Source organism: Salarias fasciatus, chromosome 17, assembly GCF_902148845.1.
Source record: "Salarias fasciatus chromosome 17, fSalaFa1.1, whole genome shotgun sequence".
Lineage (NCBI taxonomy): Eukaryota > Metazoa > Chordata > Actinopteri > Blenniiformes > Blenniidae > Salarias > Salarias fasciatus.
Window position 1 is genome coordinate 7268819 of NC_043761.1, and position 25490 is coordinate 7294308.

Consider the following 25490-nt stretch of genomic DNA (forward strand, 5'->3'; position numbering starts at 1 on the left):
TGTAGTTATTTAGTCATTTATCTTTTGTGTGTGTTGACGTACTACACTCATCCATAAAACCGTCTCCAATTTTGATTGAATGAATTTCGAGAAGATAACATTTCTCTTGCTTTGTGTTGCTGTCTGCCATTGATCTATATTATCTTTTTAATGCATGCTCAACCAGAGCGGTTGTCCTGTCCCTTTATTTGAGTAATTCAGCTTGTTTTGAAGTAGCAGGCGGCGGCTCGCATCCTACCTCCACTTTTTATTGATGTCTGTGCTGCGGGTTCCCTGCTCTGCACTCAAATCAGACTTAATTGAATCTAAACACGCCGGCGGCATTGTCGTCACCGCTTATCTACTTTTCAATTAAAAAAAAACAAAAAAAAAACAAAAGCTCACTGTTTTCCATCGCAACATTTTGGGATTTGTGACGAGTGCGCTCACGAGGCCCCGGCGCCAGATAAACGTTTGGACGCACGAGCGGCGGAAATCACACGTTTGTGTTGAAAATCACTTTAAACGGTAATGAGGTGACGGCGAGGTTAGCAGGGTGGAGTGCAGGGAAATGAAACCGAAGTCCCAACTGGGAATTTATTTACGGAGGGCCGCATTAGCAGAGGATGCACGGCGAGGCAAAGCCGCCCCTGATAAAAAGCAAAGAGAGGAGATTAGGGAATTATCTTCCTCTCTGCTTCAGTAATTGCTTTCTGTCCAGGCCCGCTTTGTTCCTGCAAGTTCGGAAACAAGTGCGAACACAATCAGACTGCAGGCCGGCGTCTTCCAGCGTTTTATTACCGTTACAAATTATGATCCGACTCTCCAGCCGCGGCGCTGCATTGATTTTCCGAGCGTTAGCATGCGCTCGCATGGGCCCCGCCGCCTTCATTACGGTTTGTTGAAAAGTCAATGCACTTAATACTGGAGAAGTGAGGCGATTGCTTATTTATTTCCAGCAAGAGGAAAAGGTAAGCTAAAAAGTTCAGTGGCCTCTGGAGGAATTGGCAGAAAGCAAAGCTAATTGTTAATTCCCATTGTGTTCATCCATCTATCTTTTATTCCAGTTTATCTTGTTTATTGGGTAAAAGAAATCAAAATATGTTACAAACAGAAGGAAGAAATTACGCTCCACTGCCAAATCTGGCCACTTGACCACTAGCCTGCAAGAAAAGTACAAGAAATCTCCCTAAAATTGCCTTTTTATCATCATTATGTAAGCATCAGCAACCACTGCAAGCACTTTAGGGACAATGAGGACATATAGGAGAAGCTATTGAAGGGAAATACAAAAAAAAAAAGAAGATTGTCTCCATCTGGGAGTCTGCGGCAGCTCCTCAGCCTCCAATAATCACCACTCAACATACAAAGGCAGAAACAACAAAAGGAGGTTTTTATTTAGCGCCAGTGGAGCTTTTCACCTATTTGAACACGCAGAAAGGAATTTGAGTGGAATCAAAGACTACTTCAACGTGTGGCAGATTTTGTATGGAAGCGTGTATTTGCGTGCCCCCCCCCCACATGCAGTGACGGCGGCGAGGCGGTGACTCATCCAGAGACGCCTCATTCAATTAGAGCACACTTGTTGAATGGTCTCGGGCGCCCCGGCGAGCCCTAACAGGAACGCTAATGCTTCTGACTCAAAGGGCTCCGTCCAGAAACGTGGCTTTATGAGAGCATTCATTTCTTCTCGACAAAATGTTCACTTGAATAGGTTTTAATGGGAAACGGAAAAAAATCGAGACGATGTAGGTAACGATGCCTCCGTTTCCTGCCTGGCTCAGTCCTCTTGCCGTGCGTCCCTCAGGTAGATCCCCCTCATTTGCATCGGAGCAGGTGCGCGGCCGGGAATGTCATGAATCTCAATAACTCATGAGATTGATTGCTCACAGATGTCCAGGCGGCTCAGGGGAGTTTATCAGTGGGCAGAGCTCTTGCAGATTTTGTCCCCGTCTCGTTTTCTGCAAATGTGACATAACCCTGGACAGAGATTACACAGTTTTAGCAGCGGTTGCAGCATCTTGTGCCAACTGCAAGGTCTGATTCACAGCAGCAGGGATTTGCACCTTCAGAGGTTTGTTTTGGTATTAAAAGTGGCATCTCTCGTTTTTGAAGAGAATACCTCAAATAATTTCTTATTTAGCCACTCACTGCTATACTACAGTTGACCAGGATGGATCATGATTACTCAGTAATCGACACATCGTCAAAACCCCAGTACATAGAGTGCATGCATTTATTTTTTTACATAAGTAAACACATTTGAAGTGTGAGTTCTTCATCAGTGGATTTGTGTGATGCTGCTTTCTGCTCCCACTGAATAATGCGGTTTCTCCTCCATCAATCTGACAGATCCAGTTCCTTTTCAGGTTTTCACACAATAGATGGTGATGAAACAGATTTATGAATGAGAAATGTGTTCCTCCTTCCTTCCCTCTCTCATTAATCATTTCGCCACCTCGTGCAGATTTTATCTTCTGCTCCTGAATACGAAATGTGTTTAAACTTGTGGAGAAAGGCGTTTCTGTCTGCGGCTTTTCCAGCAGTAACATGCTGTGGACATGCAGATGCAGCGCCGTGAATATAACCACGTCGTCTGTGATGACCTGTCAGTAAAGGGCATCGGGATCAACGTGAAAGATGTTTCATCTCATCTCTGCTTTACATTGAAGGCAGTCATGGTTTTCCTTTTTGATGAGATGAAGTCTTTCTTAGATCCACAGATTTCAAAGAAATTTAATGCATCTTCTGGATCATTGCCCATTTAATTACACGGCACAGATTTCTGTTTCCCCTAAACGAATCTCCTTAAAGATCTCACTTCCTCTTCAACACATTTGTTTCATTCTACTCCATTTAAATGCATCGGGCGCCCTGTGATCACTGAGCCAGCACTTTGAAAGACATGATAAGAAGTTTCAGAGGAGTATTTTCTTCACCTCCGGGCTGCTGCTTTGAAGGGAACTTTCTGAACATTACCCACTGAACAATCCCCTTTTCTCTCTCCCTTGTAGTTCACAATATTTACCCTGCCTGGTTGGATCAATCAGACATCGATTTGTTTACCTAATCTTTATTTTGTTGAGGCTTTGCAGACATGGCAGACGGTCCACATCAGCGTAGGATTGTTGAAAACTCAGTGGGTTCGGAGAAGTTTCGGAAGAGTTTGATGAGATCAAATGTGAGGAGTTTGTCACTAAACCCCTGCTGCCTCCCGGTGATCACGTTGACAAGACTTCCTGCTGAATTTTCTTGCGTCGGTGTCGCTTGTGTCTTGGAGCAGAAGGGTCCGTCTGTCTGCTATTTCTGTAGCCACTGTCCACATTAGTTCACCTCGAGATGCGACCTGATGACACGTCTCTCACCTCCTCTGAATTCGGGCTTTCTTTCATTTCTTTGTGTTCCTGCTTGCTTTTATTTCCTATCAACGTGTTTGACTCATCAAACCTTGAGGTGATCATGTTTTCTCGGCGTTAAGGTCACTTTAGAATCGAGGATCACACTTTGCTCTCCTGCTGCGCCGCACTCTTTTCCCAAACGTCCACGCCGCCAGTCACTGAATCACGTCGGCTCTTATCTTTAACTGGACTCATTTGCACGAACTGAAAGTGTGTGAACCATCTGTTCACTAACCGACACACGACCGAGTGAAAACACACCGAACCGTCCTGTAATCTCACTGGAAGGTGTTGTAGATGCTTCTCAGCATAAATCAGGTGGTAAATCCTGCTGTCTAAGTGGATGCATTCCACATGTTGTGCTTCTTTTCCCCACTTGCTCGGATTTAAAATTGCCTTTTTTGAAATTGTCTTGCTTGGCCTTATATCCAAATGTTTGGTTAAGTAGATTCCTTTGTTTTTAAACAGGTCCAAGATGTGCTATTGTTCCCATCATTGTGCTGGAAAGTTGAAGCGGTAATTATTTTGGGGCTTAACTTTCTGCCTCTCTCAGCGGGCGTCGACACGAATGCTGAGGAGTTTGTCTTTCCCTGCGCGGCAGAGAAAGCAGAGAGCAAAACGAGCTCCTCTCTCCATACTCCGCTGTCCCCCTGTAGGTTTTAAGCAGCTTATTAATAATTGAGCAAGGAGAGTCGTGCAACGGCAGATCTACCATGATTCGCCCCTCTGCTCCTGCCACCGCCGCTGCTCGGCCAGATGGATATTGAAGCAAACGGCTTCACACACCTTCGCTGTTATGAAGGCGGGCAGACAGGCCAGCGCCATTATTTCCCCTTTTAAAATCATAATAATGAATTTCAAGTCCCCACATGCTGCAGTACGAATGTGTGGAAGGAATATAAAATGCGTGTGTGTTTTGGTAGTTTGGGTTTACATCAAATACAGTTCTTTATCTCCCTTGTGTTCCAGAGCGATTAAAGATTTAGTGAGTTTATGTGAGTCCACCTCTATCGATTTCCTCCCTCTGATGAGTTTCTGGAGACGTGGTAGTTTTATCGACTCTCGCACTGACACTGTAAGCATGAATGGAAACGGTCGCTCCCCATTGTTCAGGATTTTCTCTCTTTTCTGTCGTTTTATTGTGCCTCACTGCCTTTCAGTGTGAAAGAGCAGCGTTTGGAGTCGCTGAACTCCAAATGGGAAACATGAAATTTGAAGACATTAAAATGTGTTGGAAAGTTTCAGGAGCTTTTAGAGAAATAATGAGCTGTAAGAGGAATTTAATAAGTGGCTTTTTGACTTCCCGTCTTTAACTCTGTTGTGAGTCTGACTGTTTTTCAGAAATGCAGAGAGAAAGTATTTTGGCAAAACTGCAGTGTACTCATACGTTATTAACAGGAAATGGAAAAGAAGAAGTTCAAACTCACCTCATCTGCTCACTTATGCAGAGTATTGGACTCTGATCAGGAAATTAATTTGATTCTGCTTTAACTAACCTGCACTGCATTTGTTGACTGAGTTTTCTGTCACCGAGCCTGTTCAGTGGAAGAATGGAGAACGAAGAAGCTAGAGACATCCGTATCACCTACAACTCCCTTCAAATCTCTTAGAGGATGCTTCTCAGCAGAAAATGTCAATAGCCCCTGACAGTCCACAGGGAAGGTGACCTGTATCTGACCACACTGTTTTTTTTTGTTTTTTTTGCCATTTCTATGTGATTTTGGCCTCAATTTCATTGGATGGTTTTTCTACCTCTGATCCTTGACTGTGCACCTCAGCAATTGTAAACTTGTAAAAATCACTTCAAACAGGCAGGAATACTTTGACGAACCTTGTTTAACGCCAATCAAACTAATCAAAATCATCTTTGGAGCCTCCTCAAACCTCTATTCGAACTTCTGCAGGTTGTCTTTGACCATGTCTGAATGTATTAGGGTTCTGCCGTGTGATCGGCTGATTAGATACGTGCATTAATGAGCAGCGTTGTGTGTAAACGTCACGGCCACTCGTGTGTGTTTGACTTTGGTCGGCTTGTGTGATTCCGTCCGTCCGTCCGTCCATCTGTGAGTCTGGTGCTCAGCTCCTGGCAACCACTGGCCTCCCGGCGCCCTTAGATAAACACAGCTGCTCCCCTGCATCTGCAGACAGGAGGCCGGGCTCCGCTCGAGATTTGATCAGCTCCACCTAAAAGGCTCCTTTCCCTCAACATGACGGCACCTGAGTGATTCTCAATTATCCGAGAGAGAAGCAATCTGGATTCATGCCTCCATGGAAATGCGAGACATTAGTCTTACACTTTGAAGTTCTGTTGCAAGAGGGCATGTTTCCACTTATGGCGAAGCATTTCTTTTTAACATGATCACACATGCCGACAAGAACTGCTCCACTGACAAGTGTTTGACGGGGTTCTGACTGATTAGATTTTCTCCGTCCTCATATCGACACTCCTCATTCCCACCTAAAGTCAAGGTCACCGCTGTTATGGGCTGCTAAAGTACCAAGTATATAAATAAATCCATTCTCAAGTGCTCCTCTATTCTGAAAATAACACTAAGAAATATCTTTATTTCTGAAAGTCAGTTTGGTTCTCAAGGACGACCAGTTAACTTTTTTTGTTTGTCGTCTTTTTGAAAAGTTTTCTAAGAATGTAGAAATCTTTTTTGGTTCTTATTCCACAGGCCAGCAATGACTTATTTTGTTGAGCTGAACATAAGGATGCTTTAGGAATAGATGTACATCTGCTACGCTATTATTTTCCTTTTTAACAGGAAAAATAAAACTGTTAAGTGGTCACACGACATGCATTTTGCTCTCGACGAAATGCATTTTGATCTCTTGAATGCTTGTATTTGTGCAAAAATTTACTGCTGCATGAAACTTTGTTTCTCTTTAGATTTTGTTGTAATAATAATAATCTGAAATCCTCGATGCGACACTGTTTCTCTTCTTCTACTCAGTTTAATATTTGTGAAAGACAAAGACTCCAGACAATTTTCAACCTTCAGCTTGTGTGTTTTTATGAATTCACCCTCCCAGCGTGCTCAAGCTACTTTGCAAGTGAAAAGATTTTCTGTTTTGAGTGCTAAAAATCATTTGCAGACTTCAGAAGGTCATCCAGCGGGATTGATTGGATCCATTTTGAGAGTGAAGTACAACAGTTCAAGAATAATGTCCACTTTTTTAATGTTTGAAAAGCCGGGAATGCATTTTTCAAAACAGTTGAATGGTTAAGATATCTACGAATATTGTAATTTAATGTTGGGATTTGATTGTCAAACTGAATTGAAAAAGTTTCAGTGGCATCACTTTAATCTGAAATTCTTGTTTTTTTCCTCTAATCCGACCTTATCACAAGTCTAATATTTTCTTTAACTGTCAAGCTATTCCTTCAATACGTCAAAATCTTTGCTGAGAATCATTTAGCAGATCCTGTCCTCGCAGTGGGTGTATAATCAGCCGTTTTATTGTAATTCAGTGACACACAGAGTGGGCTGCCCTGTGGTCGGAGCCGCAGCGGAGAGAGATCTAATTTCTCCTCTCCATTAGCCTCAACCTTCTGTTCTGCTCTCCTCTGTGAAGAGGGCGAGATATGTCATGATCGAGCTCTGATGAGGAAGAGCAAGAGAGGTGAGAAAGAAGGGAAGAGGGGGATGTATGGAGAAGGAATAATTAGAGTGTGTGTGTGTGTGTGTGAGGTAGGGGGGGCTGCAGATTGCCAGCCCGGGCCTTCGTCCGTGATTGCAACCCGCTCCCTTACGTAAGTGGAGCCCATTTCCAGGCTCTTACTTCCCCGGGACACGGTGATTGGATCGGATGGAGGGAGCTATTCCTGTCCGTCCTGAGAGCGACGCTGCTCCTCTTCAAAGTCGGACTTTTATCTTTGTCATTGCTCCCTCTGGTTCTCTAAAAGCCGCCTCTCTGCGCGCCTTCGAGTCCTGAATTGGACGCTGTTCATGCAGCCACGGATGCATGTATATTTCACTAAATCATAATTGAAATCAGCGATTATTAGTTCTTCGTGTTCCTGAAAAGCGAGCTCCTCTCTTTGTTCCTTTTCTACCTTGTGTATATTTGATTAAGTCGACGTCGAAGCCTGAATGAAAGGGAAACGTGTGACGGGACGATCGGTGCTAAACGGGCGCTCTAATTGGCCGTGAGGGCCGGTTTGTCAAGTGGAACGGGTGTTTCCCAAACGCAGGCAGCCCAGGAAAAAGAACTAATTGGAGATTCCGTCGCCGGATATCAAAGACGCGGAGGAGACGTTGGAGGGAGACGGAGACGGACGCCGCTCTCATTAAAAAGCACATCCCGGGCTCCCCCGGTTTGCCTGTACAAACAAATCGTCTCACGGTCTCAGGGCGAGGGATTTGTATTCGCCAGATTGGAGGCTGGTGAGGGAATCAAAGGAGAGAGAGTGCAGGTGGTGATGGTGGAAGATTGATCACAGAGCTTCTGCGGCTGGATTGACATGAAGAGGAGGAGCCTTTGTACCGAGCCATCAGGCCTCTTCCCATTTCCAGCAGACACACACTCTCCCCCGTTTTGTTTATGCATCCAGTCACTGATTCCTGGCGTTTTGCACTGCATCGTTACAAGTCAAGTTTCTGTATTTTTTTTTTGACAAACTCGACCTTGCTGTATCAACAGGATTCAAATGACGCAGATGCAACTGGAAAGGTTCAATGTGGAAAAAAAAACTTGACGTGCAATTACAGCAGTGCTCTGGGACCTAATCACTCTGCTTGTGGCTTACTGGGAGCTCGCTGGCTTGTTTTTCATTGCCTTCTCTCTTCTTCAATATCTCATCTGATTAAATTACAGCTGGGTGGTGTTCAGCTGAGGAAATGAAGCTGTGTGTTTTGTGACTTTGTGTGTGTGTGTGTGAGAGTGTGAGTCCTTGTGCCTAAGTGGATTTCAAAGCAAATCTGTGTGCACAAGCGTGTGTGTTACAGTTCTTGCGTTGGTAACGTGTCATCAAACCATTATTTGTGCTGTTTGTTTGATCTTGTGATTCTGTGTGGACTTCTGCAAAGAGAGCAAGAAGGAAAAACCGCATTGTTTGTATGATTTATGGCTCGTGTGTTTGTGTGTGTTTCTGTCGCTTCAATTGTTTTTTTTAGCACTTTCAAATTTGAATTTACAGTAACATGTTTAAAGCGTCTAATTTGACCTGAAAGGTTGCATATCCTTAAATCAGGCTGGGCATGAAGTAGAAGTTACAGTTACGTTTTGAGTAAGTCTGCAGGAACTGAAGCAATCAATGCATTGTCCCTGCAAGGAAAAGTAGATTTAGCCACTCCTCTCGCGGCCGCCGGGTTTCAACTGTCTCGATAGTTGAGTTGGGTCCATGAATCCTGATTTCCCTGCCGGCTAATCAGATAAGAGTCCTCTGGTCTGGCCCCCTGTGATCAACCAGTCACACTCCACCAGGTTATCACCATGGAAATGGCTCGGCCCATAAACACTTCGCTTCCTCTTTATTATCTGAGCGGGGCTCTGACACAAAGAACTGGAGAAAACACACCGTGCTCAGAGCAGGTCGCAGGGGAAAGTTTTCACCAAACCAGACCCAGAATGCAGAAGCTGAAGGTTTTTATTCTCTTTTTTTTTTAATGAAGCTTCTTTTAACAGTTAAACAGTTTAACAGTTAAATAACAAACACACAGTAATTTCTAGTTGAATAACTCACTCAGATCTGTTCATGTGGAAATTTTGTTTAAAAGATGTGATTTATAAATTGAGGATAAATACCGTATTTCAGAAGGGAAAAAAAGAAAAGGAATTACATGTCACGGAAAGTTATGCTTTCAACTGCGTGCTGCGAAAAATAACCTGTAATCTCTTTAATGGAGGTGAAAAGTGGCTTCCTCTGCGAAAATGTGCACAAATAGGTGGAAGTGAGAAAGTCTTTTTTTTCAGAATTTAAAATGTAGAGAAACAAGAGGTGGACGATAACGTCCCCTCTGAGGAGTCTGGCGGGCGACCATCACAACATGGTGTGTTTTTTTTTTTGTGTGTGTATGTGTGTGTGTGTTAGAGGAGCCTCCTTTACTGAGTCCGGTCTGCTTGTGGAACAGCGAAGGGAGATGCTCGCCGGTCCAGAGTCCTCCCACACACAGCTGCTCCCAAATAATCAGCCCGCGTGTGTCGTCTCATATGTGCAGGCTCGTGCATCTTTGTTTGTGTTTGTGTTTCGGCTCGTGTTTCGTGATGCTACCTGCGAGTTTTTCCTTCCGTGTTCCTACTGATCTCTCAGCTCTCTTTAATCCCTCGGCTCCTTGTCTGTTCTCTCGTCCCGTTGAAGACTTCTCCTCCTCTGTAGTTGAGCCAAGCGGGACTCCACCGGCCCGAAGCCAAAATCTAATATTTGTTGCATCCCACGCTGCTATGTTCGCCATCTGAGTAAGGAGAAGGCGGCCAGCGCGCTGCGGCCGTCCTCTCGAGACAAATCGTCTTTTCATGTTTTTTGCTTCACCTTGAACAGGCTGTTGATGGAATCTGAACAAAAACCTTCAGGTTAATAAAACCCAGGAATCAAAGCGTCACTCGTCCGCAGGTCTGATTTAATAACGCTAACTTGGCATCCGAATCATAAATATATGATAAATTTGAGATTTCATTAAGTGTGGCAAAACAAATAGGTTCCCAGGCTGTGGCTCAGTTGGTCGAGCAGGTGGTCGTCCAATCTGGAGGTTGGTTGTTTTATACCCCGTCTCGGTTCCTTTGATTTATTAGCCTTCTTTCTAAGAACTGAAATCACAAATATCGTTTTTCAATCTTTACCAACTCTATTAAATTTTCTAAATGCTTGACAATTTCGGTTGATAATGAATATTTGAAGCATCAACGGTCCTGAAGTTACTTACAAAGTGTCTGTTATCACTTCTCCACAGCCATTTCTTTCTATTAATTCTTATTTGAAGCTGCCTTCAATAGATATGGGCTGTTCGTGGGCCGCTGATATACCTCTGCTGTGCCCGTGTGCCAGAATGGGAGTTAAATACTTCAGGCAAAGCAGAGGTGAGACAATAGCTGTATAAACGGGTGAGTCACTCCTGTTGTGGGAAGGAGAGATGATGAAAATAATCACATCACAATCCCTCGTTTTCCACTTGATTCTGTTTAAATGCGAAAGCCCAGAGTAGAGATGAGGCGTATTTTGCAGCACTGTGGAGAAAGAGCAGTTTATGGGGAGCGTGTTTGATGTAAAACAAATCAATCTTTCCATATCAGTCATGTGGATATTGGAGTAAAAATTGTTTTTGCCTTAAATTCATGAGGTCTATGGAAGCATCAGGGAGGGATATCTATGAAATAACCAAACTGTTTTGGAGGCAGGTCTGCTTCAAGAGCTGCTGAGGCCATTTTTTTTTTCTCATGATCCTGGACTTGCTTTGCAGTGAAACTCTATTAAAGCCTTGGTATGTTTCACAGAGATGTCGTGCTGGGTTGGAAATTAATTTGTGCTGTGCCTCTGCTCGTGTCTCCAGATGGCCCGGTGATCTGGCGGATGCTGACCTACCCCCCAACTCGCCGTGCCCTCCTGGTGGGCTGCGGTCTTCAGATGTTCCAGCAGCTTTCAGGAATCAACACGGTCACGTAAGTATAGCACCGGTCTCAACCTGACGGTCCCCAGGTCAACAGAATAGTTTTCATCACTGTATTATACTGATGGAAGGGACCCAGGACAGAGCCCTGGTGGACCCCAGAGGAGAGGAGTGATTTTATGTGAATGCGTTGTGAGAGACCAGAGAGATATGATTCAATCTGGTTAGAGCATCTTCATCCAACTCACTAATTTAACTGTTAAGTGAATCAGTCATTACCCACAAAGCTCAGCTGTAACACCACAGTAATAAAGCTATCTGCAGCATAATGCTTTTCACACTGAACACATGCTGACAGGACTAAAATAGCACTTGATGTTGAATATTTATGAATCGTGGATATATATCTTTATTTTTTTATTTTTTTTTGCCTGAATTAACCAAATAACTGAATGTCACTGTGTATTTCTTGCTGGCATACGCTTAGAAGTCTCTGTAAAAAATCGTATTTGTAGAACCTGTCATTTCTACTGCCAGCAAGTGAAGAGGGAAGCTTCATACTGTTGCATCACATTGCCTGAAAGGGAAAAAAAATATCAAGTGTGTTTTATCTCTTTCGGCCTCACGACTCATCAAAACAATGATGTTCCATGTCACCGAACCGCCGCGTCTTGTGCCCGCTTCAGCTGCAGGAGTCTAGACGGGTGCATTTGCTCCAGCGGCAGTATTAAATCAGAAAGCATTTCTTTCATCGCACACTGGGGAACAATGCCCCCCCCCCCACCCCGTCACATTACTGCCCGCTTGGCTGTGGGGGGACGGACCACCTCTTCTCCCCTTTCCATCCTTTGTGTCTCTCCGTTGCGTGATCCGCCTGTGCCTCACCTCCCCTCTGAGATGAACTATATTACAAGGCTCTGTAAACAATCTGCGGGTATGTGCTGTTGCCTGGCAACCGTCGGAGGTGAGAGCAGTGGGATGAGTGTGTGCGTGCACGGGTGCGTGTGCGTGAGCGTGTGTGGATTCGACGCACGGCGTGCGACAGTATGGACTGAGTGCACACTCGGGGCCAAAGGTCATTCGCGTGTGCGTGGATGTGAGAAGATGAAGAGAAACTCTTTCTGTGCCACTAATCTGTGTGTTTCTGACCGAATGACTGCTTATTGACTGTCTGCCTGTCCTGCATATTTATCTTCATATTCACTTGTCAACACTGTGAACCGCAGAGGGGACAAACTCAATCTGTCACTGCTTCGTCCCGATCCACCTCTCCGTCTCTCTGACTTATGTATCTGTCAGTCTAGCAGCCTCCCCGAAAAGGTCTGCCTGCCACTTTATCTGTGTCAAGAAGGACACGTTTGCACCCAGTGTTTACGCTTCTTTTGATAGAAATTGTGCTTTTGGCCACAAGGTGGAGATGTATAAAAAAAAAACAACAACAAAAAAAAACTGCTGGTCATTGTTTAAAGAACTTATGCTATAAACAACGATAAGCGAAGAAATTGCTCTTTCTTATCAGGTGAGGAAAAAGTCAGCCGTCGCTCACCCACATAGTGCTGCAGGTTCACATCCTGTCACAATTATTATAATTGCAGATTTCTGACTTGTAATCATCTCACGCCTGGAAGACGTAATTATGTCGAGGAACATAAAATAATGTGTGGAAGCTCCCTGCCAGACGGGGATGTCTTTCATCAGACAGACTGAGGAACGCGACTTCACAAAATGTGAAGTTAAAAAGACAAGTGAAAATGATGAACGTATCATCAACAGGCTTCTGCTCACAAAACTTTCATGCAAAAACATGCATTTTCCTGCATGGATGGATGAATATTCATTTTATAACTTGCACCTGTTGTACCTGTCATGCATGGTTTACACAGTACAGTATCTTTCTTTTGGATTATTTGATTTCATTCTTTGCTAATTAAACTTTCAGTTTGGATAATTTAGCACCTGGTAAAAGATGCACCAACCCCTTCCACCCCTTGATTAATTTACTAATTGCTCCCCGCGTACGAGCACAAGAACATGAACGCATTAGCACACTGTGCAGTTTTGAATAAATGACGTGAAGTGGTGACAGATCTGCTGTAAAATAATGACAAAGGTGAAAAACTTTGACAAAGAAAATAATAGGCGTTTGGCTTTCTAATGTCACGCTTCATTTAATATCTAGTGTTGTGTACAGTGTGTCAGTTTAAAACAAAAAAGAGGAAAGAAAATCATTTATTTGTGCTTAATGAAATGACTCGAGCACTTTTCTTTCCATCCATCCATTTTCTACCGCTTATCCGGGGCCGGGTCGTGGGGTCAGCAGTCTCAGCAGGGATGCCCAAACTTTCCTGTCCCCAGACACTTCCTCCAGCTCCTCTGGGAGGATCCCAAGACGTTCCAAGGCCAGCCGAGAGACATGGGGGCAAGCCACCTTCTTCCAGTCGAGGACCATGGCCTCGGATTTGGAGGTGCTGATCCTCATCCCTGTCGCTTCACACTCGGCTGCAAACCGCCCCAGTGCATGCTGTAGGTCCGGGTTCGATGAAGCCAACAGGACAACATCATCTGCAAAAAGCAGAGATGAAATCCTGTGGTTCCCGAACCGGACCCCCTCCGGCCCCTGGCTGCACCTAGAAATTCAGTCCGTAAAGATTATAAACAGAACCGGTGACAAAGGGTAGCCCTGCTGGAGTCCAACATGCACCGGGAACAGGTCCAACTTACTGCCGGCAATGAAGACCAGACTCCTACTCCGGTCATACAGAGACTGGACGGCCCTTAACAAGGGGCCCCGGACTCCGTATTCCCGGAGCACCCCCCACAAGACACCACGAGAGACGCGGTCGAATGCGTTCTCCAAGTCCACAAAACAAATGTGGACTGGTTGGGCGAACTCCCACGAACCCTCAAGCACCCTATGGAGGGTACAGAGCTGGTCCACTGTTCCACAACCAGGACGAAAACCGCATTGTTCCTCCTGAATCTGAGGTTCGGCTATCGGTCGAATCCTCCTCTCCAGTACCCTGGAATAGACGTTCCCAGGGAGGCTGAGGAGTGTGATCCCCCTATAGTTGGAGCACACCCTCCGGTCCCCCTTTCTAAACAGGGGGACCACCACCCCAGTCTGCCAATCCAGAGGCACTGTCCCCAACCGCCACGCGATGTTGCAGAGACGTGTCAACCAAGACAGTCCCTGCACATCCAGAGACTTAAGATACTTAGGGCGAATCTCGTCCACCCCCGGTCCCTTGCCACCAAGGAGCTTACTGACCACCTCGGTGACCTCAGCTTGGGTGATGGACGAGTCCACCTCTGAGACCTCAGCCTCTGCTTCCTCCACGGAAGACGTGGCGACGGGATTGAGGAGGTCCTCAAAGTATTCCTTCCACCGTCCAACAATATCCCCAGTCGAGGTCAGCAGCTCCCCACCTCCACTGTAAACAGTGTTGGCGGAGACCTGCTTTCCCCTCCTGAGGCGCAGGACGGTTTGCCAGAATTTCTTCGAGGCCGACCGATAGTCCTCCTCAATGGCCTCCCCGAACTCCTCCCAGACCCGAATTTTTGCCTCCACAACCACTCGGGCTGCAGTTCGCTTGGCCTGCCGGTACCTGTCAGCTGCTTCTGGGGTCCCATGAGCAAACAAGGCTCGATGGGACTCCTTCTTCAGCTTGACGGCAGCACTTACTTCCAGTGTCCACCACTGGGTTCGGGGGTTGCCGCCACGACAGGCACCGGAGACCTTACGACCACAGCTCCGAGCAGCTGCTTCGACAATGGAGGTAGAGAACATGGTCCACTCTGACTCAATGTCCCCAGCCTCCCTCGGGACATGAGAGAAGCTCTCCCGGAGGTGGGAGTTGAAAACCCTGCTGACAGAGGGTTCCGCCAAATGCTCCCAGCAGACCCTCACAACACGTTTGGGTCTGCCAAGTCTGTCCGGTTTCCCCCTCTGCCAGCGAATCCAACTCACCACCAGGTGGTGATCGGTCGACAGCTCTGCCCCTCTCTTCACCCGAGTGTCCAAAACAGGCGGCCGGAGGTCAGATGACAAGACAACAAAGTCGACCATCGACCTCTGACCTAGGGTGTCCTGGTGCCAAGTGCACTTATGGACACCCCTGTGCTCGAACATGGTGTTTGTTATGGACAAACTGTGACTAGCACAGAAGTCCAATAACAAAACACCACTCGGGTTCAGATCGGGGAGGCTGTGCGATCCAGTCACCCCCTTCCAGGTCCAGGTCTCACTGTCACTGCCCACGTGGGCATTGAAGTCCCCCAGTAGAACAATGGAGTCCCCAGTCGGAGCACTGTCCAGCACCCCTCCCAGGGACTCCAAGAAGGCCGGGTACTCTGCACTGCTGTTCGGCCCGTAAGCCGAGACAAGTATTTTGTCCACTTTCTCAGTCTGGCTCTGTCTCCTCTTCACCTGCCGTAGTTGAGCTAAGCTAACTACGATGCTAAAAGCTGGGAGCCAGGCGCTGGACGAACAGACACAAAAAAGGTATTTATGAGCTGATCTCACTCTGTAAATGATTGGGATAGGGCTCCTGGGATCATGCAGGCTCTCAAACTCCCCACCACGATAAGGTGGCAGTTCTGGAGGGACTTTTCTTTATGTCCTCAACAAACTCGCCGTGGATAGAATGAAAAGAAATGACTTTATAGCGAAAAGAGTATCTCAAAGAATAATGCATACAGAATAAAAAAAAGTTATTTTTGCATGCACCAAATCCTAGATAATCTGAGTTGCCCTGCATTTTACAGTGAACGATGTTGGACACTCGTCTTTGAATAAAATTATACAAAACAAGGGTTATTGACAAATGCATTACTTTGAAATAGCAAACAAACCCAACAACACATACCCTGCATAACTCAACCAAGCTAAACTTTTTTCTTCTCTTTTCTTTCTCTCTCTTTTTTCTTTTTACTAATCATTAATTAATTATTTTGTTTGTTTTGTTTTTTGTTTATTTCAGTTTATCATTTACTTTGAGTATTATTTTTAGCGGCCTCAGCAAGGGGGAGAATGAAAGAAAAAGGAGGAAAAATTGGACGGAAAAAGAGGATAAGGAAAGGAAGGGGAAAATAATAATGGAAGAGAGAGTAGAATAAAAAGGATAGGAAGAAATTAAAAGCAATAATGGATAGGAAAAAATGGAAAATATATCACTCCCTTTGTTATCTTCTATTTGGACTGTTGTCTTGTTGTCTTTGGTTCGACTTCTATATAATGGTTTTTTTGGGGTTTTTTTCTCTTCTCGTACAGCGGCAGGGTAAAGGTGGGCAAAATAAGCTTTGGCTTCAGCCCTAAACCTTTTCGGTCAAACAATATGTTAACCATGTATGTACATGCATATGTACATATGTATGTATATATATGTGCATATATATGTATATATTTGTATATGTGTATGTAGTTGTGTGTGTATTTGTATATACGTACATGTCTTGCTTGCTATTATTATTATTATTTTTTTTGTTTGTTTGTTGTGCTCATGACCGAAATAAAAATCTATCTATGTATCTATCACTAAACCAGGCTGCATGACAGGTGAGGAACAATGGGGGAAACTGCAGCTGTTACCATGACAACAGTCGTCCTTTCACGTCCAATATAATGCAAATATGTAAAATATCAATCAATGCTTTAAGAGCTGATATCTTGCATGCGTTGCAGCACACCAGGTTTACCTCCAGCATGTCTTTCATGTCCGTCTGGGAGTTCTGTGTTATCGTGGCAGAGCCCTGCCTGTGGATACCTGACCGCCCCGCTTTTCCACAGTGAGCTGCCAGGCTCGCCCTAATAGCCGGGAAGACATAAAGGAGGTGTGAGCGGCCGGTAAATCAGCCGGGCTTAGAGACGAGCCACTCTCTCTGCCTGTCCCCAGCTGCTTTCCTGATTAAACCACCAGGCTGGCACGAAGGGAGAAGGAAAAAGGGCAGCGAGAAAAGCTGGCAGACAGGCAAAAAAAAAAAAAAAAAAAAAAACAAGCGAAAAAATTGCAAACTGAACTAGAAAAGCACATATTGGCTGTCACTCTGCTCTAACAGTCTTCTCTCTCAAGTTAGGAACTTGACAGAAAAGGGCCGATGGACTTTGCAGCTTTCTTCTTCTCTTTTTTTTTTTCTCCTTTTTCTCGGTCAAATATTCACACAAAGGATATATTTAAGTCCTTATTTGCATGATGTCCATTTCGGGTCTTCCCTCCAGCAATCCTGGAATTGAACTTTCAAGGAAAATATGCTTAAGGTCAATTTAACTATCATTAAAATATGTACACTATGAAACTTTCAACCCCAGAGCGTTCAGTCAGTATAAAGAGGCGTTTTTATGTGCATTAATATGTAATGGAGTCTATTGAAAACCACAAAAATGTATCAAAACCATACATTTTTAGCCTATAAATTCTGTATGCATTCTCTTTCACACTTTATTGAGTTTGACTGTTTTGCAGTAATCTTATTCCATTCACATAAACCTACTCTGAACAAGATCGGGTGATCAGGCAGGTGCAGGTCATGACTACAGATTCTATATCTCGTGTGAAAACAGCTTCTATTTCAAGGTTTTCAATTCTGTATTTGTTGATTGTCTTTGGTGAATCAAATTTGACCTCAGCTGGCAACGAGAAGTAAACACACAGGAAACAGGAGACTGTCAAGAGGATAAAATGGACTTTTTTCTGTTCATTAATACCCAACATGACTCTCTTCCAGCTCATGAGAGCATGTGCTTGTCATGAAAATAAAAGACGGTCCTATTAGTAGAATGCATATTGCAGTCATCACCCACAGCTCGCTCCCTCGGAGACACAGGTTGAATAATCACTGCTTGTTCCTCCGCACGCTTGCTTACACAATGCACTTGGTGCGGATCCACATCACATCCGTGAATGCAAATGAGGTGTTCTGTGCCGACACCGTTCCGTCTAATGACCGTGATTTATGCAGGCGAACTCCGTCGGATGAACTTCATCCAAACTCTTGGCAGAGCGGCGCCTCTCGAGCGACGCGCCGAGCCAGCGCTCAATCTGAGGACATATTTCGGCCGAGCCCACACAGCTGCTCCGGGAGAAAGGACGCTTGTTGTTATGTTGCATAATTAATGTCCTATCCAACACACAAAAATAACTGTGAGAAAATTACTTTCTATTTGCTAGCGGACAGGCTTCCAGTGTCATAATTTAAGGATGTATTAAAAAAAATGTGTTCTTATTTCAAAATCAACTCTGAAATTGACTCTCCTTTATAGTATGATGCTTTTATCCAATATATCATGGATCTGGCAGCATTTTGATTGTTATTTTTGCGTTTCAGGGCTTTTAATGAGCTTTTTGAGAAAAAAACCCGGGAACTTCGCCACCAGTAACTCCTGAAAATTAGTCACATATATTCTGTAATTAAAGTCACGCCAGCCTTTCTTCAGTGTTATAAATTTAGTTTGAAATCAAACCACCCACCTTCGAGCTCGCCATGTTGCACTTGATTGCTACCTGTCCAGGTGCTTCCTCAGCTTGTGGAGAACATGCAAACTCCACACAATGCGAAGGCAAAGGAACATGGAATGTGAGCGCATGCACACCGTCGGGCAGTCGACGCTATTTTTGCAGCAGGTTGATTTGAACCTGTGTGTCAGCTGGCCTCTCTCTGGACTGCGGTTATTATAGGAATAACCTCCCTGTCCCTTCATATCACACACACACACACACACACACACTGACACACCGGAGAAGGCTGTGTGATGAGAGATGCATTTGTCAATAACACATCTCGGTGGAAAAAAGGAGTTGTGTCAGGAGGTGTGTCCGGTCTGTTTGTTTTTCTGCCTGCGTGCGAATGAATTCCCCGCTCCGCCGTCTGCCAGTAGACGAAGGGATGGATGTTTGTCCGCGTGGATTACATGGATTACACTGGACGTCCACTGCCATTGAGTTTCTTTTCCTTTCGAAAGCCGGCCTCTGTTGGTGGAATAATGTGATCCAGCAGTGGGTCAAATTAGATATCATCCTTTCCCATTAGCCGTTTGGATCATTTTGATTCAATTAGCCATATAATCTCACATGGAAAGGTCACCGTGGACTGGTGGAAGCTCGTGTGTGTGTGAATGTGTGTGTGTTGACAGAGCAGTGGGGGACAGAAGATGGATCGGGCCGAAGAGCAGAGGGAAAAAGGAAACGAGTGAAACAGAAGAGGAGACGACGACAGTGACTATGATGAGCTATTGGGGGGACGAAGGGGGGATCAAGGCAGATGACAGGTGAAGGAGGCGAAGATGGATTTACAAGAGCAGACAGAGAAAGACGAATAAGAAATACTGAGCCGGGTAAAAAAAAAAAAAAAAGAAAAAAGAAGCATTTCTTCAGTTCGTTGTGTAACAGGTCGTCTGAAAAGACTCTTACAGTTCCTGAGAAGTCGTATCGTGTCTGCACAGCCGAGCAGAGCTGCGGCTAATGCACGCTTACTGTAGAAGCAAAAAAGCTCTTTACACATCCAGCAGATGACAAAGTGTGAAAAGGAAATTACCGTCGCAGTGCTACTTTAGAGTTCCTGATTAAAAGCTCGGGCATTAAAATGTACACAACAATAAATTTTCTGTTCTTAATCTAACAGGATATTTAAAACATTTATGTACATAGACGTTGTTTATTTGTTGGAAAATACAACAAGTTGTGTTATTTCTTACCAAGGTACAGCTGGTGAGCTAACTGAATTAATTTATTCATCCATTCTTTTTAAAATCCGAACAGTGTGCCTGACTGGAGCTGATATATGGATATGTAGCATGCGAAGCCTCTCAGTGGCCAGTTTGTTTCATCACATTGTTGACGCAGGCCAGTTGGCTCTCACAGATGGTCCCACGGACAAATGTCATGTTGGAAATGTCACGAAAACCCAGTTTCTACGTGTCCACTCTGCTGGCGGAGCACACGTTCTGTCCTGGACTTGTGTTTTTTGTTTTTTTTTTCACACGACACAATCCCAGAATAAAACGAGATTTCCCCCCCCCCCCCCCCCTCGGCGTGCTGTACGTGTTTCTATGTTGTCAAGCATTCATGAGCTGCTTAATCACGCCAGCCTCTTCCACGGTCTCCCACGGATTCGCGGCCAGACCCTCCTTAATGAGAAATATTGTAATTTTCCCTCCAATCAAACACGTAGAGAAACGCAGCAGGCTGACACGCTCCTCACAGCACGGCGATGCCTGTTCCGCCAGTACACCGTCATTCACAGGATGAACAATACACCATTGCACTTTTATGTGATCCAGAAATCCACACATCGTACAAAAGCAGAATTTAGCATCTGACTGACAGGTGTTTCTGCTGGTTTTTACCTGCACATGTGCAGAAGAACACGGTGCGAATGCGCAATCGCAGCGTTTCGCTTGGAAGCGTTCAAAATGAATTGCGGTGTGATTTCAAGCGTAGAAAAGCAGCACACTGTCTTCCGATCAGCAGGACTGCGCTTTAAATGGCAGCTTCTGTCAGCAGCAGTTAATTAAGAGGATCTGCTCTCACACTATATAGTAATCTTAGAGGAAAGGTTTGTAAGCTCCGGGAGGATGAGTCCCGCTTCACAGGACATGGACGTTTGTTTTGACTCCTTTCGTTGGAGGTAAAAACTTAATTTGACATAAGTACTCTGTCTTTATGTGCAGCCTGCAGCTATTGTTGCTGTGTAAAAGTGTGTTTTAATAAAGACTTTGTTCACTTCTCTGGTGAGACTTAGATCAGACTTCCAAATTCACTGATCATTAAACCAGAACTTCTCTAAAAAACTGTCACCTCCCTAAACACTGTACGGATATACATTTTCATTCTTCTGACTGACCTTTATTCACAGTTATTAAACGTCGCACCTTTCCTCCCCCCCTGCAGCGGCGGGTTCGATAGAAGTGTAGGGTGCGCCTAATCAGCCATGATAGCTCGCCATCACTCCGAGTCACCCAAAGGTCGGCGCTGTCAACACGCCGCCGCAAGCCCGCACGGAACCAGGTAGAAGGTGCAGACTCGCAAGTGTGTGTGTGTGTGTGTGTGTGCGTGTGTGTGTGTGTCTGTGTCTGTGTGTGTGTGTTCACAATCTGCAGCGCGCCGGTTTGGACCGAGACTCCTCTGTTCCGGAGCGTCGCTGTGACGCAGAGTGTTCGTATGCATTTGTTTGAAAAATAGGCCAGTTCCCCGGAGCATTTCTGTTCCTCCCTCCTCTCTCTCTCTCTCTCTCTCTCTCTCTCTCTCTCTCTCTCTCTCTCTCTCTCTCTCTCTCTCTCTGTCGTCCTGCCTGTCCACTTGTTTATGTCTTCACACCCACATGTTTCCTTGTCTTTTTTTCCCCTCATTCATTCTTTTTCTCGCCTTTCAGTCCTTTTCTCACTTACTTCCTGCTCTTCTTTCTTTCTCATGCCTCCTCCTGTTTGCTGTAACACCTCATCTCTTACACACACACACACACACACACACACACACACACACACACACACACACACGCTCTCCATCTTCCTACTTGACTGCTGCCTTACAGTTGACCCTTTCCTCTGCCTTCAACTGCCTTGAAATCCATACTATTAGGTTCCATAATTAGATCAGCGCTCTGTCAATAAGGAGCAGTCTGTTAGCGTGTTCTCGCCCAAGGAAAATAACCTCTGCCGTCTCTCGTCACACACATCCAAACAAGCACAGGCAGAACATGCAGGCTCCACACGGAGGTAAACCGGAGTTGCCTCTCCGACATCAGAAGTGCACACACTGTGAGATTCAGCACATTATCGTGAAAACGCAAATTAAAGTGTCAGGAAAAGCGGCCGCGTCTCACGTTTTTCACGATTTAATACACTCTTCCAGTCATGATGTGAATGTATGTGAATTACCACCTGCTGAGGATCTGATGGCTTTCTGCCAGGGAGCAACAAGGCTTTTAGTTTCCACTTCGCTCAGTGCAAAGTGGAGGGACAGAACCTGCAGGAAACCATCGGAATGACTGATTTGTCTGCATCTGGGAATCAACAACACGGCTTAATATAATTTAAGAGCACACACATTTTTCTGTGTGTGCTCAATGTTGTTGACTGTTGCCTCATGACTGTAGATTTACGTCATGAAAATTTGTTTGTAGAAATCGAATCGAATGATAAGACATGTTGAATTCAACCATCAGTGTTGTCCTTTAAGCCCACATGGTACGCACTCCTAAAAATCAGCCAAGACTGTCCTGTAACGTCTCAGAAAATGTCAGCCGTGCCTCAGAGGCGTCGTCCACCGACAGCCTCGCTGAATGGACGAGGAGCGGTCAGGACTGGTCCAGCAGGAGTCAAGACACAGCGGCCGAGCCTGTTTCCATTCACACTGTCATCTCCTGTTTCTTCAGGATGTTTCTCGTTTCACTGACAGCAACAGACCAGACATTTTTGACTCGACTACATTGTTAGAGGCTCGGTTTACTCTTTCAATTTTAGCACGTGATATGTGTAAATGACTCCCTGACAGGGTGGTGAAATATGGTGGAAGAACTGAAATAGATGCATAAAAGTAAGTGTGAAATTAGTCGGTGTGTGTGTGTGTGTGTGTGTGTGTGTGTGTGTGTGTGTGTGTGTGTGTGTGTGTCTTCTTCCCTCCACCTGCCACTCTCTCCTTCACCCGTTTGCTCCCCGGGGCTGTCTCTGTCTCCGCCTCCTTGCTATGTTTCACTTATTTCTCTGCTTCCTGCAGCATCTGTCTATCTGCACAAGTGTGTGTGTGTATGTGTGTGTGTGTGTGTGTGTGTTGTCACTCTCCTTTAACGTGCTGACTGAGAGGTTTGGAATCGAACCATGACAGCAGTGTGGATCCGTGTTTCCATTTTCAGACTGGGGTCAGGGCCAGATCACACCTTCCCTTGTTTTCTTTGCACCGGCGCTCCACAGGGTCTCTTATGTAAAAACCGGGGGGACGCGTGTGCATGTGTGTGTGTGTGTGTGTGTGTGTGTGTGTGTGTGTGTGTGTGTGTGTGTGTGTGCGTGTGTGTGTGTGTGTTTGTTTGTCTTAACTGGCTGCCAGCGCTCGTGCTGCTTCCAGTTTGTGTTTGCACGATGCAACACGGAGACATAATCGCATTAAAATGACTTTGCCATAATCAGGTGATTATAGAATATTAGCAGAGCTCTAACCTTTGCTCGTATCGTTACTGGCTGCGAATAATGATAGCAAACTGGATAAGACGGCTTTTTCTTCAGGCTCTTGGCTACAAATGGCTCTGGGTATCAGCCTTTATTCTCAGAATTAATTACTCGTTTTCCACAAAATAAAATTGTTTGATGGCCTGAAAAGAAAAAAAAAAAGATGGATCTCTTCTCTGTGAGAGTTTGGCGTCATTGTTGACAGTTTTATCTTTACAGAAAACAAATCGTTAGTGGTCGTTTGGCTTTGCCTGTAAAATATTGTAATTGAGAAGATTTTCTCATCTGCACCCTGAAAGACAGTGATTTTGTCCTTCTCTAAACAACAGATGAATATTCTGGAGTTCGTCTTTTAAACGGTTCAGAAACATGAACATCACCACGACTCGCTGTGACTGCTGCCAGCGATGCTGCAGCTGCTAATAACCAGTAGAACTTCAACAGGATCTGATGCAGCGAAGAGCGACGTTGTGCAGCCAGAGTTACCCAAGTTCATGAAATCTGTGTGGTGAAGTCTGTCGTATGATAAACTTAACACATTTTTCTGCATCTTTGCGTTGCATTGTCTTTTAAACCCATTTGCTTCCATCCCAGAGGAAACGCACTATCACCTGTTTTCCTTTTGCTTTTTCTCCTTACTTTTACACTTTTCTCTGTCTTTGCTTTCACCAGTTCTGTCTCCGGATGGGCCTTTAGGGCATGAATACAGTAATCTAACCAAGAATTGAGTATTTATTTATAGAAAAGCTTGTTATGTATGTACACTGAGAATATGGATTTATCATCTACACAGTGTCGTGAAGGACACCAACTGGAAACAGCTGTGGCTCATGGCCATCCTTGTCCTTAATGCAACTTCATAGCTCTACTTTTACCTCCCGGAAGAGCTTCCTGCTTGTTTTTTATCAACTATTTCTTTATAAATATTTCATCATGGCGTCTTCTGCTTTTCTCATTCTCGTTCATTTCTTTGTGTGGTCATTCCGACTTTGAGGTTTTTTGCACTGCAGCTTCTCGGGTTGCAGGTAATTGGAGCAAAATCCAGCTGGCAGCCTCTTATTAAAGCCAGGAGTTTCCCTTCGGTGCAGAATTATGGCTACTCACTGACTGGCCCTTTCTATTTTCCCTCCTGCTGCTGGATGTTTCTCAAAGGCTGGCGAGGCTGTTCATAGATTAAGTTGGAATGCATGAATGGTTAAAATAAATATATCAATTTAAACGTGACACTTTCTGTACTCAGGAAAGCCCCTGGGAGAATAGTTTAATTCATGTCCTGGGTGGAATATCCTGCCAGTAGTCGGTGATGAGTCCATGTTTCAGCGTCAGAGATGTCACTTTCAATCAGCCGCATTTGCAGAAATAATCAAACTGGCAGCACTGCAGATGGAACACAAAACACAAAGTATGTCAGTAATATTGTGGTGATAAGCTCCTGCGAGAAAGGAAGTTGCAGCTTTTGCATTTCTATGTGATAAAAAGGCATTTTTTTTTTTGCATTTATATTGCAAATGTGTCAAATTGATAAAGGAAGGGAAGGGGCTTCTGAACCTATTGTACTGCAGAAAATGAGCAATTTCAACCTTGGGTCTTTTACCTTTTCTAAAGTAAACACCATTAGTCATTTATAATACAATGTGTTAGGAAGCAAACTCAAAAAATTCACACATATTTCATGATTTGTAGCTGGAAAACATTAACTAGGAAGCATTTCTCAATGCAGTGCTGCTGTCATGTGGAATAATTTCACAGCTCATATACTGGATTGGACTTCCCCACACTCTATATGTATTATTATTTAAGGTATGATTTATTTTTTTTGTATTTTCAGGTTAAAACAAATCGTCTATTTTGAGGATTCTCTAATCAGTTTTTGCTGGAACTGTTGATTAATGCATTCTGTGATTGCCAGCTTTATAAGTTTGCAAGAAATGTGATGAAAAATAGTCACAAAAGTCACTTTCCATCCCCAGCATGCACATAAAAATAAAACTGACTTGAACAATGTGCCTTTCCAGAGATTTTTAATGATGCTTTAAAATAAATACAGAGCACTTTCTGTGCCACGGCGTTCTGTGTGCACCCTTTAAGATGATGTATTCTCCTTTAGGGGGGAATTTAAGTGACACTGCTGAGCCTGCTGTGAAATAATCGTGGCCGCTTTTTCACACATTGATTTCTGGCACGAAGGTTCGGTTTTGAAATGAGCTATTTTTCTTAAAATGCTGCAAGATGACAGGGTGAGAAACATATTGTGACTCTTTGCAGGTTTACAAGTGGAGAAGGTGCAACAAAATCGTAATCATAGTAAAAAAAAAAAAAATCCATTTGTAAACTAAGACTGCATTAGATTGATAGTCGGGGAGCGAAGAACCAGCCGGCTCGCTCCCGTTTGCCATCTGAGCTCCCGTCGGGTGC

General features: G+C 44.6%; 1 protein-coding gene across 1 annotated transcript in view; it reads left to right on the forward strand.

Moving 5' to 3' along the window:
* Nucleotides 1–25490, forward strand: part of slc2a13a (solute carrier family 2 member 13a) — a 46750-nt gene that overhangs the window by 16229 nt on the left and 5031 nt on the right. The window contains exon 4 of the mRNA XM_030113811.1: nucleotides 10868–10976. Within this exon, the coding sequence (XP_029969671.1) occupies nucleotides 10868–10976 (109 nt within the window). The remainder of the gene's footprint in view (nucleotides 1–10867; nucleotides 10977–25490) is intronic.